The sequence below is a fragment of the Bos indicus genome, chromosome 7, assembly GCF_029378745.1.
Source record: "Bos indicus isolate NIAB-ARS_2022 breed Sahiwal x Tharparkar chromosome 7, NIAB-ARS_B.indTharparkar_mat_pri_1.0, whole genome shotgun sequence".
Classification (NCBI taxonomy): Eukaryota; Metazoa; Chordata; class Mammalia; order Artiodactyla; family Bovidae; genus Bos; species Bos indicus.
Window position 1 is genome coordinate 37,168,120 of NC_091766.1, and position 13,717 is coordinate 37,181,836.

The window sequence follows — 13,717 nt, forward strand, 5'->3', positions numbered from 1 at the left end:
TGAACATACTCAGATGACCAAACAGGCAGGCTAGTAATAACCTCTAGCATACAGGAACAAGCCTGGGCTGGGCACAAGGAGATGGGAGTCAAGTGGCAACCACACTGCTCATATCCGGGGCCCATGGGAGCCTCTCAGCTTCTGGGCCTCTCTTTCTCATCTCCACAATCTGAGGGTCAGACATGTTTCTGAAGTAGGTGCAAAGGCCACCTGAGCTCTGCTTGCACCTGTGTTTTTGTTCATGCTTGCTGATGCCATACTATTTAGCAGGTAACCTGAGAAAGAATTCCAGAGTCTTCTCCTAGAACTTAACCCAAAAAGGCAAGACTCCTCTGGCAAAACAAAACCAAAACTGAGGTCATTCTCTGTAGAGTTCATGACTTAGCAGATAATTCTAGGGGACAGGGGAATATGTTTTCCTGGTGAATACCTCAGAAATCCCTTTTCCAAGGAGAAAGATGCTTATTTCTCTAGCATTCCAGGAGGATATGGGAATCTCTTTATTGTCATGGTTCTGAGTCAAGCAGACATGACTGATTCTTCTGACTCTCCTAGCTACAGAATCTTGGTCAAGTGACTTAATCTCTCTCAACATCAGCTTCCCCATCTGAAACTAAAAGACTTAACCTTAGAGAGTATTTGAGTATTATTTGCACCAGGCATAAAAATTGCTCAAAAAATTAAGTGCTTTGTAAATATTAGTTGCTGTTATTACTGTCAGTTGTTGTTTCTAATTTAGTCCTATTATTTCATTTAGATGGATACTTTGGAGCCTGTGGGTGATGAATTTAGCGGAATGGCCAGATGCCCTTACGATGCCAAACATGCCAATATCGCACTGTTTGCAGGTAAATGACCTGATTTCCTGATTTCTCCTCATTGCATTTGTTTTCATGGGCTCAGCCTGTGGCTCTGGAGGATTTGCAGAGTCACAGTTGTACTTTGATTTTCTGGTGACTACTGTAACTAAGAAAGCCTTTTCCATTTGAAATCATATGGAAATTGTACTTTTGTTTTTTTATTGCTATTCAGTCACTCAGTTGTCTCCAACTCTTTGCAAACCCGTGGACTGCAACATGCCAGGCTTCCCTGTCCTTTACTATCTCCTGGAGTTTGCTCAAACTCGTGTCCATTGAGTCAGGGATGCCATCCAACCATCTCATCCTCTGTCGTCCCCTTCTCCTCGGGCCTTCAATCTTTCCCAGCATCAGGGTCATTTCCAATGAGTTGGCTCTTCACATCAAGTGGCCAAAGTATTGGAGCTTCAGCTTGAGCATCTGTTCTTCCAGTGAATATTCAGGGTAGATTCCTTTAGGATTGACTGGTTTGATCCCCTTGCTTTTTCTTTTTTCTCTCCTCACTTCTTAAGACAAGTCTTTGCCATGCTTACCCATGCTTCTCTGCCTTTAGAAAGAGTAACAACTTTGCACTGAACATGCGACATACTGGTTAGGGCGTGTCTGGGCTGAAGTAATAGAAAATCCCACCTCAAACCCCCAGTGTGAACTGAGTATTTAAGGTGGGGTAGACTTTGGGGTTGCTTTGATTCAACAACTCATTCATCTCATCCAGGACACAGGTCCTTTTCATTTCTCTGCTCAGTTTTCTTTCTTTCTCTGAGGGAGACTGGCTGTTCTCACAGTCATAGGATGCTGTTGGGTCTTAATTAGGGCTACATATCCTTTTGTCTGGGCTTCTCAGGTGGTGCTAGTGGTAAAGAACTCACATGCCAATGCAGGACACTTAAGAGACATGGGTTTGATCCCTGGGTTTTGAAGATTCCCCTGGAAGAGGGCATGGCAACTGACTCCAGTATTCTAGCCTGGAGAATCCCCTGGACAGAGGAGCCTGGCAGGCTACAGTCCATAAGGTTGCATAGAGTTGGACGTGACTGAAGCAACTTAGCACATAAACGCATCCCCTTGTCTACATATAGAAGGGAGAAGGAAAGAGGTGAAAGGAAGCTTCTATAAGCTCTTTTGGTTACCAGCGCATCTTCTCAAATATCATGACCTCATGAGCTTACATGCCTATCTCTGATAAAACTGTAGTGGCCAAAGGGATGATACTGATGATCAGAGGCTGACCAACACTCCCCATTGCTACTCCTTCCTTCCACTGCAAAGGATATAGAATGAAAGCAAATAAGCCATGACTTTCAGATGGGGATTTTTGTGTATGTATGTGGGTGTTTTATTGATAATTAGAAATTTATTTAGGAATTCATTGCCAGCTGTGCTCATTGAGGTGGGTGTAGGGAGAAGTATTGGTATAGGAGCTCCTCCAAAGGTAGAGCATTCCTAGCAAGCAGCCTTGTAAGAAACACGAAGTCATGTAAACCTATTTGTAAGCATGGGCAGGGGCAAGGCCACTAAGAGTGCTTGAGGATTATATTCCTAAGTGCCTAACTTCTACTGCAGCACTTTTCTGACACTTAGTAATAGAGTAATGGAGGTTGTGGACTGCAGTGGAGAATGTAAATTTAATAAGGAAAAAGAGGCACCCCAAGGTAGAAAGAGGAGAATGAGCAGAGTGTTTTCCGAGGCCACCAACCTTCCAAGAGCAAGCCCCATGAAACCATCCTGTGGCTGCCACTCCTCCTCCCCGGAAGGTGTATCTGAATCCATGTTCACTGAAATGCTTGAAAGCTCTTAAAACTTCCACCATTATAAACAGAAGATACTTGTTGCCCCTGAATAGTTGTCATATTACCTAGAGTGACAAAATAGTACTCTATTTTACAAGTAAAAGTTCTGGCAAGATATCCAGTTTAAAATGTAAAACAAAGAGTATGGAGGAGTGTTCAACAGCAGTAACCACATACCCACACACACACATACCCCCCACTGTCCTCTCCTCCTCAGGTATATCCATATGACCCGGAGCTATGATTCTATAAGAAAATTTGTGATTTTTGCACACGCATGTGTATCAGTAGAAAGGTTTGCCATCTGCAGCCAAAATCTAATCCAGAAGGTCAACACGTACAGATATATGACTGCCAATAATGTAGATATGAAGACAGCTCTACCTGAAACTGAGCAAATACCAGTTAAGACCAAAGAAAGTGAAAGTGAAAGAAAGTAAAGTCGCTCAGTCGTGTCCGACTCTTTGCGATCCCATGGACTGTAGTCTACCAGGCTTCTCTGTCCATGGCATTTTTCCAGGCAAGAGTACTGGAGTGGGTTGCCACTGCCTTCTCCAGGGGATCTTCCTGACCCAGGGATCGAACCCAGGTCTCCTGCATTGCAGGCAGACGCTTTACCCTCTGAACCACCAGGGACCAAAAGTAGACCTCAAAGACTTTGCTTAGGTATGTTTATTTAAAACAGAACCATATGCTTATCCCACAAGCGTTAGAGCTTAAAGAGAACTGTGATGTATATAAGCCACTTCTGAAGATGCTCTGGAAACCACAATTAATGAAGACAGGTAACCCATTAAAGCTGAGCCAAGGAAGCTATTTATATTTATATTGAATGTAATTATTGTTTCCATTTCACCTACACAGATTTTACTATTCCAGAACAGCCCATTTGATTATCTGTGTAAAGAATGCTTGCTAATCCAGGAAAAGAACCACAAATTTTAAGGATTTCATCTTCAATCATCTTGTCTCTCTTTTGCCTTGGATGTGTCCTCAAGCAGAAGTCCCAAAGAGTATGAATTCTTAAAGAAAAGTCCAGTTTGAACTCATCATCATCCCTTCCCCCTCTTTATTTTGGCTTCTTGTATATCAGAATGTTCTCAGTTTGAGACTTTGGAAATACTGAAACAAGTATCTCTTAAATGGAAAGCTAGATCAGTAGGAGTTAGTGGCTCTCCTGATTGAGGTAAAGAGGAGCAGAGACTCAAAAAGGATACACATACCAATCTTTTTTTTTCTTTTTTTTAATCGGAGTATGATTATATGTAGCAATTTAGTCAGCTCTTTTTTGCTTACAAATCCTCTTTCTTCAACTTCCCTCACTTGCTTAGGCTGTGGACTTTCTTCTGCTTGCACTTAAATTTTTCTGGTGATACAATCAGCCTCTCTCTTTCCCGGGGCTCCTACCTAATCCAGTTTACCACGGTATGGTGGTGGCTGCAGTGTCCAAGGGGCCTTGGCCTTGAGATTTCAGTCAAGGTCCATCTAATGGAGTGAAGCAAAAAACATTTTTCATTTACCCTGTTCCCTGAGCTGCTGCTGCTTAGAAATTGCCATGCAATTTAAAAATGAAAAATGTTTCATCTCATGATCCCAGATTAAAATGGTTAGGAATGTGGGCCAAGTATTTTCCTAGCGACTCTTGGATTTGTCTCAGTTGTCCTCTTATTTGCCTGATATAGGAAAGCCAGGTGGGGGATGTCTCTATTATTCCCCCGTGCCCACCATCTTGCTCCAACCCTATTCTCCTCTCCTCTTTCTCTTCAAAGATGGAAAACTATATTCTGCTACAGTGACAGACTTCCTTGCCATTGATGCAGTCATCTACCGGAGTCTTGGAGACAGCCCAACCCTACGGACCGTCAAGCATGATTCAAAGTGGTTAAAAGGTGAACAAACAATTAAAAAAAGAAAGGAGGTGTGGTGGGGGAGATGTATATCTTGAAGGAGATTTAGCGTCTGAATGGTCCAGATTGTAGTTTCATTTTAGTAATGGCTTCTCACGGACAGGAAGGTGGAAATTGCATCTCTTGCCCCGAGTTGATTTATTACCTCCCCTTTTCACTTCCCATGAGTTTCTGGAGTATTATCAAAACTACCAACACCACTATAATAGAATACATTACATTCATCTTTCCTGCCTCAAGCTCTCATTTCAAAGTCCCACATAAAACCAACTAAACAAAACACTTCATTCATAGAAGGGAACGGGGAATTAGAGGTGGTGGGGAACAGGAAAAAAGCTGTTCACAACCCGAATGAGTCAAGGTTGACAAGGCAATGTGTACAAAATCTATTCTGTAGTATGAGCCTTGTATTGTAGAAAATAAAATTACAGAAATATGCAAAACTCATTTATTCTTCATTGTTCATTGCAACTGCTTCTGGAAGATTAAATCTGTAGGCTTAAATGCTTTTGGAAATCATTAAGCACTTGCATGTGTAAAGTCACTAGAAACAGTTAGTGTTAACCAAATGTCTAATGGCCCTACGATTTTATTTCATAACATGTCTTTGGTTGCAACTGATTGCAGTTCTTTTAACTCTGTGTGACACGCCCCCAATTAAAGTGCCCATTTGTCCACAGAACCGTATTTTGTCCAAGCGGTAGATTATGGAGACTACATCTACTTCTTCTTTAGGGAAATAGCGGTGGAGTACAACAGCATGGGAAAGGTAAGAGGGGAGGATGTCTTAATATGGGGCCAATGTGGTTATGAATGGCTTTGAAATAAAACCATAAATCTAAGGACAAGGTCATCGTTTTGAGAAGACCCAGCAAAGACTGGTGGAAGTGAAACATTTTGCTTCCTTGAACCCCTATATGCTTTTTCTGATTAGTAACAGAATACAGGGAAACCTCTTAAATACACTGAAAACATAATAAACAGATGAGTTTCAAGTATCTTAAGAAAGATGTGGTTTCCAGGTCTACTCATCAAGTTATTTTGTTTTGATTTAAGCTGAGCTGCTCTACAGAGAGAAAGTAACTATTCAATACCTATAAGCAACCCCAGGGTCTCGACTGTATTCATTGCAAAAAAGCAATAGAAGACTTAGGGGATGTCTATTTCGATTATTTTTTACCAGAGAGTGGATCAAGACCACTGAGTTGGAGGGCACAAATTCAATACCAGGGTGGCTTGCACAGTTAGAGGAATTCAGAGCATGAGAGGCAGAGCCCAGAGGCAGCCAGGGAGGATGGCAGAGATGGCGCATACAAAGTACGCTTTTGTTTGAGGAAATAAAAAGCTAAGCAGTCTGTATGGAAATGAGTGTATGTGCCTGGGAGCTGATCCCCTGAAGGATTTATAGTTCTGTATTAAATGCCACAGCCTTATCTTTCAAAACATGCTGTTCCAATGCTGAGTTTTTCCCTTTTTTTTTTTTTTTTGGCCACTGATTTTAGAAACACAGGATTAAATTAAGCATCTTGTTGTTCTGTTTCTATTTTTCTAAGAAAGGTAAATTCTACCAAGATCTCCATGAAAAGTAAGTGCATTTTGTCTTCTCCGTGTTTTCCCCCTGCAGGTAGTTTTCCCAAGGGTGGCTCAGGTCTGTAAGAATGACATGGGAGGGTCTCAGAGAGTGCTGGAGAAGCAGTGGACTTCTTTCCTGAAGGCTCGCCTCAATTGCTCCGTTCCCGGGGACTCCCATTTTTATTTCAACATCCTGCAGGCAGTTACCGATGTGATTCATATTCATGGCCGTGATGTTGTCCTGGCAACCTTCTCCACACCTTATAACAGGTAACCATGTCCTGGCGGTGCGGACTTCATCGGTCCTTCCCGGCTTCCTTTTCCCAAGGGGTTCTTGTCTAATACACAAGATTTGCAACTGATGGAAACACTGCCATTCACTATAACTGTAACGCTCAGTTTTCATCCACAAATGGTCAGTATAAGTGCTGTTAGAGAATTTTGGAGAAAGTAATGAGATAAATTATTCCAATATCTTTTCAGATGTCTGGGATAGAAACACTATTCATGTGTTATTTCTCAATCCCTCTAGTTATCTTGAAAAGTGAATACCGTTGCCTTCTTTTTACACTTGAGGAAACCGAGTTCAATTCTACTCTCTGGTCCAGGTAGTCCACAGATAGAAGCAGCAGCTTTGGCATTCAAGAATGTTCCTCTTTTCTAGGTCACCTAACCTTTTATTTGACTTTTAATATTTCTATGATTAGATCAGTAATTTTTGAAAAATACTGGATATGTATTAAAATGCTACAGGGTGAAATTTAGGAAGTAGATGAGTCCATCTTGCATCCCACCTGGTTATCATCCTGTTTGAGGAACCAGAATCCCAACCACAGCACCACTGTCTGATTCTGGAGGGGTTCATTGAGGATTTAGGCTTCATCAATAAACCTCAATAAAAGGAGTTAGTGGTTCAGTACTAAAGAATCCACCTGCAATGCAAGTGATGCAGGTTTGATCCCTGGGCCTGGAAGATCCTTTGGAGAAAGAAATGGCAACCCACTCCAGTATTCTTGCCTGGGAAATCCCATGGACAGAGGACCCTAGTGGCCTACAGTCCATGGGGTCACAAGAGATGGACATGACTGAGCGACACCACCACCACCTCCATTGAAGGATTTACAAGTCATCAAACATTGTACTGAGAAATACTGAGTCTCAGCCCATTCATTCCTATTTTTGTATTTATTTAAGCTAAGACACTGAGCTATTAAATGACACACTAAAAACTGTCCCTGGAGCAGTGGACACATGTGGAGACTAACGCATAGAGGAAGAGGGACGCTGTGTTCCCTGGTACTCGGCTCTCCCAGCCCTAGCACTGTCCTGTGGAAATGATCTTCACTCTGGCCGTGGCCAAGAAATTGAAGTACATGTACTAGACTATGTACAATTCTGCCTGTTCTCTCTGATCTTCTGCTCAATCTTCTGATCTTCAAGACAATACACTGTCTTGTTTTGGATTATACTTTTTACAAAGACTTTGAAGAACCTGGTGAATGGCTAGATGATAGGAACATACATGATGAGACTGGAGGACAGCAGCTAGGAAAAAATGCCCAAGAACTGGGTAAAGTCCACAACAGAGCAAGCTGAAAGATGAAATAACGTTCCTCAATTATACAGAGGGCGAGAATCGAGCATCCCCCATTGAAGACATAAGAAAACATAAACCTGTATTGCAGCAAGTATTTAGTTAGGTTTAAGTAAGTTGTGACCATTTTTAGACTTGAGAATTTTTAGACTTGAGAATAGAAAAGATGTAAAAATTCAGGCCTTAACTGCTTGTACTTTGGAACCCATGTATCTAGGAGTGTTGAAAAAGAAGACTGTTCTGGAACATAGGAATGTAAGTGCCAGTGGAATTTCAGAGCACATTTCTAATTTTTTTTTAATGTTTTTTGAGAAAATGAGTTACGTTGTGATTATAACAAAGTAGGAGATTCCTAAATATTACACAAACTCCATTTAAAGAATTTTCTTTAAAGGTCCCTAGGAGACATTCAATAAGTGCATGCTAATGCAGTCTCAGAAACCATATTTGGTCAGTAAGATCAGAAAATGGCAAAAGTATGCAGACCAGTCTTCATCTATAAATGATAGTCCCTCTCTGATTACTCCCTCTGGTTTCATCCCTTTCCACCCCATTCTCCACACATTCCCACTCCATCATGTCAGGTTGTCTCAAATCCTTTAGGGGCTCCTCTTGCCCTGAAGATAAAGCCCAGCTCCCTTGTTGGCATGGCATGGAAGCCCATCATGGTCAGCTCCTCCTCCAGTGCAGAGGGTTGACTGAACCACTCACACCCTGCTGTCTTGCCCAGCCTGCTCCCCGAACCTGTCTGCTTGCCCACTGAGCCCCTGGGCATGCTCCAAGGCTCAGTTCCAATCACATTCCCTGGAACTCTGCATGTGCCTTTCATATACACTGCCTTTACCAGATGGTCTTGGAAAAGTTGCTGTTGTTATTATTATTATCACTGCTGTTGTTGCTTGCTGCCACACTGAATTATGAATCAGCTGAGAGCACGATTTGTTATTTACTGAGCATTCACTGCTTGAGATTGGGGATTCCATAAATATATGTTGAATGAACAGAAGATGGGAATAAAGGGAGGGGATAAAGTAGGGAAGAAAAAAGAAAGGATTTTACACATGATTCTAACATTAGGAAGATTATAAACCCTAGGGTATCTTTAGCAATTATGAAGTGCCTCATAAAATACTTCCAAATTTATCCTATTTTTCTTAATATTTAAAGTAAATGTGTACACCTCTTTTAGGAGAGCAAGATGTGAAAAGAGTCTTACAAAATTAAATAATGTTAGGGGCGCTAAAGTTTCAAAACAAATGGAGATCACTGTCTTATTATAGACTTAATATTGTGAATAATACACACATACACACACACACACGCTACATACTTTAAAATTCATCCTGCCACTCTGTTTTAAATAAGCTTTCTAATCCTCCCCCATTTCTCACTTTCTTAGTAATACTTCAATAATTATTTTGTGAAATTAAAGGTGGCATAAAATTCTCCTAATCATACATGGAGTGTTTTCCATAGCTTTTCGACATGTGCAAAATCCAGGCCAAATCATTCTCTCTGCCCTGTATGAAGCTGATGCTGCCAAGCGCCTGTGTCTTGCCCTGGGTGCTTCTGTGTGCAGTGACCCACTATCTCAAAGCCTGATTCAAACTGTTGGCCAGCCAGTGCCTGAAATTTATTTGATCAAAATCAAGGAACAACCATAGAAACAAACACAGGTTCAAGTAGTGTACCTGGATGAATGAATAATTCATGTCTTCTCACCATTGATGAAAAACAACCCCAAAGTCCTTCCAGGAGTGCCAGGCAAGAATGTAATTATAGGTAGAGATTACTGATGTTATTATTTAGCACTTAATCGAGCATTTTATTTGCAAAGCATTGGTGCTTTAGAGATTTAAACTGTTTAGTCTTATGCAAATAAACAGGAAGTAAAATTGGCAGTGTCCAGTGATTAACATAAAATATGTTTGGGTTCCTCACACATACATTCTCACTACTGACGTCCTTGACTTGAGGAGCCAAATTCAGAGAAGGAATATGTGGACAGCAGGGACACTTTTACTTCAAACTTTTACCAGTATCAGAGATGCAGAATGTTGTCCAAACATTTTATCTTTGGTTTAAAGACTGGTAATTAATTTCAGGGAATTCATGAAACTTGAAAATTACCAGGTCAACCATTCCTCCTTTATAAACAAAAGCAGTGCCAGACACAAGACCAAAAAAGGGTTTTTTTCCCTATGATTTTGCTTTAACTAGCCCTTTCTTTAAGACCAGTGAGGCAAATCTGATTCACTGGAACAGTCTCCTTATGCACTAGGGTCCCTTACATTTATACTGTTCAGAGTATGAACACTAAATTTCAACTGCCAGCACTAGGGAAGTTTCTTTGGTGTATGTTTTCCAAACTGCATGCGGAACTGTTGCATAAGTAACACTTTGTATGAAATGTCCCATCGCAGCATCCCTGGATCTGCAGTGTGTGCCTATGACATGCATGACATCGCCAATGTCTTTACTGGGAGATTCAAAGAACAGAAGTCTCCAGATTCCACATGGACACCAGTTCCTGATGAACGCGTGCCTAAGCCCAGGTACGTGCCCATGTTTATCAGGCTCTTTTAAATTTCCAGAAGTGGTGCAGTTAGCTCCCATGATGAGTATCTTGGGCTTCCCAGGTGGCACTAGTGGTAAAGAACTCTCCTGCCAATGCAGGAGACATAAGAGACATGGGTTCGATCCCTGGGTTGGGAAGATCCCCTGGAGGAGGGCATGGCAACTCACTCCAGTATTCTTGTCTGGAGAATCCCATAGACAAAGGAGCCCAGAGGACTGCAGTCCACAGGGCCACAGAGAGTCAGACACAACTGAAGCAACTTAGCACACACGCAATGAGCATCTTATCAACTGCACACCAGGGCCTTCCATGCAGGCAGATACAAATGCCAACACAAAAGAAAGGCCTATGAGGCCATTTACCTTCATTCCTTTAGCCAAAACGCCAAATTACCCAAGTTATATTCAAAACAGTGACTCTCTAGTCTTTCACTTAGACTATATAATCTGTGGATTATCCACTGTAATCCTTGGATGACAGGAGCCATCTGCCCCAGCAGCCCCAGTGGTCTATAGCTGAGGAAACTGAGGCCCAGAGAGGTACAGAGTGTGTTGTGCAAGCTCACCGATCTGGGGAGATGACTTCCACCACTCCTCCCTGCTTCCCTTCAGTTTCACGGAGACCCATGTCTTTCAGCCTTAATAAAATGTAAAATATAAACAGTGTTCGCTGGATTCTGTGACTAGACTGAATCACAGCTAATCCTGAGCTAAGGGCAGGTAGGGATCAGCAGGTGCAGTGGGCCATTATTAGGATGTCTCTGGTCTGAGGGTTCTAGTCTGTTTGGGGTCTGGATATACCGTGGGTTCCCTCGTCCTCAAAACATGCCCCAAAAGTGCCTTTATGGGGAACCTATTGTCCAGAGACAATCTAGAGACTTTTGGTCCTGTGTAATTTCCATCAAATCTACACACTAAACCAGTCCAATACTTTGTCCACCTGATATGAACAGCCAACTCATTGGAAAAGACCATGATGCTGGGAAATATTGAGAGCAGGATAAGGGGGCAACAGAGGATGGGATAGTTGGATGGCATCACTGACTCAACAGATGTGAGTTTGAGCAAACTCCAGGAGATGGTGAAGGACAGAGAAGCCTAGCATGCTTGCAGTCTTTGGGGTCACAAAGAGTCGGACACAACTGAGTGACTGAACAACAAACCAGTTCATTCATTTCTCTAACTGGGACAGGATGAAACCCTCTCCCAGCCCTGTGCCTGCCCTCTTTATGTTTCACACGCGGCATACCTCCCTTTGTTGCTCAGTCACTCAGTCGTGTCTGACTCCTACAGCATTTGAAACCTACATTATGAATATACAGAAACATACCTGTGTGTTAGCTTCCTCCACTTAATCTGTGGAAGGAAACCCAATGTCTTTTAAACTTTTTTGGTTTCCAACTCTTTCCTCCAACATCCAATTCCATCCCCCCAAAAGTACCTAACCCAATTCACTGAATTGAACAACCTTAGATAATATGAATCACTGTACCCAGGGCAGAAACCCCTATGATCCATCCTTTTTCATCCCCTGAACTATCTGGTATGTGCCTTCTCTGTTACTAAAGGAGAACAGGCTAATTGTAAAAAACATACTCTGGCAACCTCAGGCGAATTCTCAAAGGCTCTAAGTCAGATGGATTCTCTAAAGGAGTGTTGACTACCTTCCAGGCAAGCAGGACGCATACTTTAAGTGACTTTCCACTGGTCATCGTTCCGCACGCTGGCCTGTCTCTCTTACAGACAGCAGGATGCTTTCCCTGGCTGGCTGGGTTAGTGCCATGAAAGCATGTGCCCAGGGCTAGATCCTGCCAGTGCTGTCAGGGTCCACTTTTCCCTCCTGCACCAGAGGGGCAGCCAGGAGTCTGGACAAGACTGGCGCTAATGTCTCCCTGATCTGACTTTGCTGAGATGTCCCTTGACTCCTGAAACCATGTCATTTCTTCTAGAAACCAATCTTCAGTGTCATTGTTCAGCGTGTTTTAAAATGACTTTTCAGACAAGAATTTCAGTGTAATTGGCTTTTCATGCCTACCCAAATCAAATGAAAGCAATAAAAAACAAAAGGTTCCCTGACCTCCTGGTAATGAGAATGGGTTATACTGAGTCTAGCAGGTAGGTTCAATGGTAAAGAATCCACCTGCCAAGCAGGAGATGCAGGAGGGTTATACTGAGTCTAGCAGGTAGGTTCAGTGGTAAAGAATCCACCTGCCAAGCAGGAGATGCAGGAGGGTTATACTGAGTCTAGCAGGTAGGTTCAGTGGTAAAGAATCCACCTGCCAAGCAGGAGATGCAGGAGGGTTATACTGAGTCTAGCAGGTAGGTTCAGTGGTAAAGAATCCACCTGCCAAGCAGGAGATGCAGGTTCAGTCCCTGGGTTGGGAAGATCCCCTGGAGGAGGAAATGGCAACCCATTCCAGTATTCTTGTCTGAGAAATCCCATGGACAGAGGAGCCTGGTGGCCTACAATCCGTGGGGTCGCAAAAGAGACGGACACGGCTTAGCAACTAAACCACCACAAAGCAGGTTTCATAAGGCCAGCAACTTTCTGAACACCTTTGTTTTCTACATTTGTGAAAAAGTCAGCCCAGTTGTCTCCTTCTGTGGAACAAATGCCTCCAGAACTCCTAGCAGGGTTTTAAGACAGGCAGAGCAGTCCCAGGGACGTGCAAACGTCTCACTTGTTTCGAAACTCTCACTTGTTTCGAGTTCCATCACTGTGTGGTTTGTTTGTGTTTCTGGCGGGGAAACCCGGCTCCTCTCAGCCAAGGCTGAACCGTCCTGGCTCGGGCTTCTCTATGGAGCGCGGAGGCGGCCCCGAGGCAATCTAAGCATATTTTTTGGTGGCATTATGCATTGTTCAGCTTCCTATTCTCCCTCATGCGAGTTGCATAGAGAAGCAGTTCATTCAAAGAATTTGCCATAAAGCGTGATAGAAGCTCACTCCCTTTGTTTTGTAGGCCAGGCTGCTGCGCCGGCTCCACCTCCTTAGAAAAATACACCACCTCCAATGAATTTCCTGACGACACCTTGAATTTCATCAAAACGCACCCGCTTATGGATGAGGCCGTGCCGTCCATCATCAACAGGCCATGGTTCCTAAGGACGATGGTCAGGTGGGTGTCAGGCAAACCGCATCCTTACTGGATTTCCCCTGTTCCCGCCCATGATCATTGGACCTGTCATTGGTGGATCATGATTTGAAGTGCCATGAACCCCTTCTGTCATCCTGGCCCGGGTTCAGTTCTGAAGTCCTGGGCAGTTGGGTGGATGCCACCAAACCCCCATAACCACATTCCCAGTGAAAACACAGTTCAGAGAGTTTCAGGCTAACTGGACCCAGACCAACAATTAGAGGAAGCAAAGATGTCTCCTTTACCTTAGCTGGTTAATTCCACGTGTGTTCAAGTAGAGGAGCGT

General features: G+C 43.0%; 1 protein-coding gene across 3 annotated transcripts in view; it reads left to right on the top strand.

The window, feature by feature from the left end:
• Positions 1–13,717, top strand: part of SEMA6A (semaphorin 6A) — a 131,220-nt gene that overhangs the window by 80,189 nt on the left and 37,314 nt on the right. For all 3 annotated transcript variants that reach the window (XM_070793290.1, XM_019964669.2, XM_019964668.2), the window contains exons 7-12: positions 758–848; positions 4,417–4,536; positions 5,235–5,323; positions 6,179–6,396; positions 10,144–10,275; positions 13,258–13,413. In XM_070793290.1, the coding sequence (XP_070649391.1) occupies positions 758–848; positions 4,417–4,536; positions 5,235–5,323; positions 6,179–6,396; positions 10,144–10,275; positions 13,258–13,413 (806 nt within the window). The remainder of the gene's footprint in view (positions 1–757; positions 849–4,416; positions 4,537–5,234; positions 5,324–6,178; positions 6,397–10,143; positions 10,276–13,257; positions 13,414–13,717) is intronic.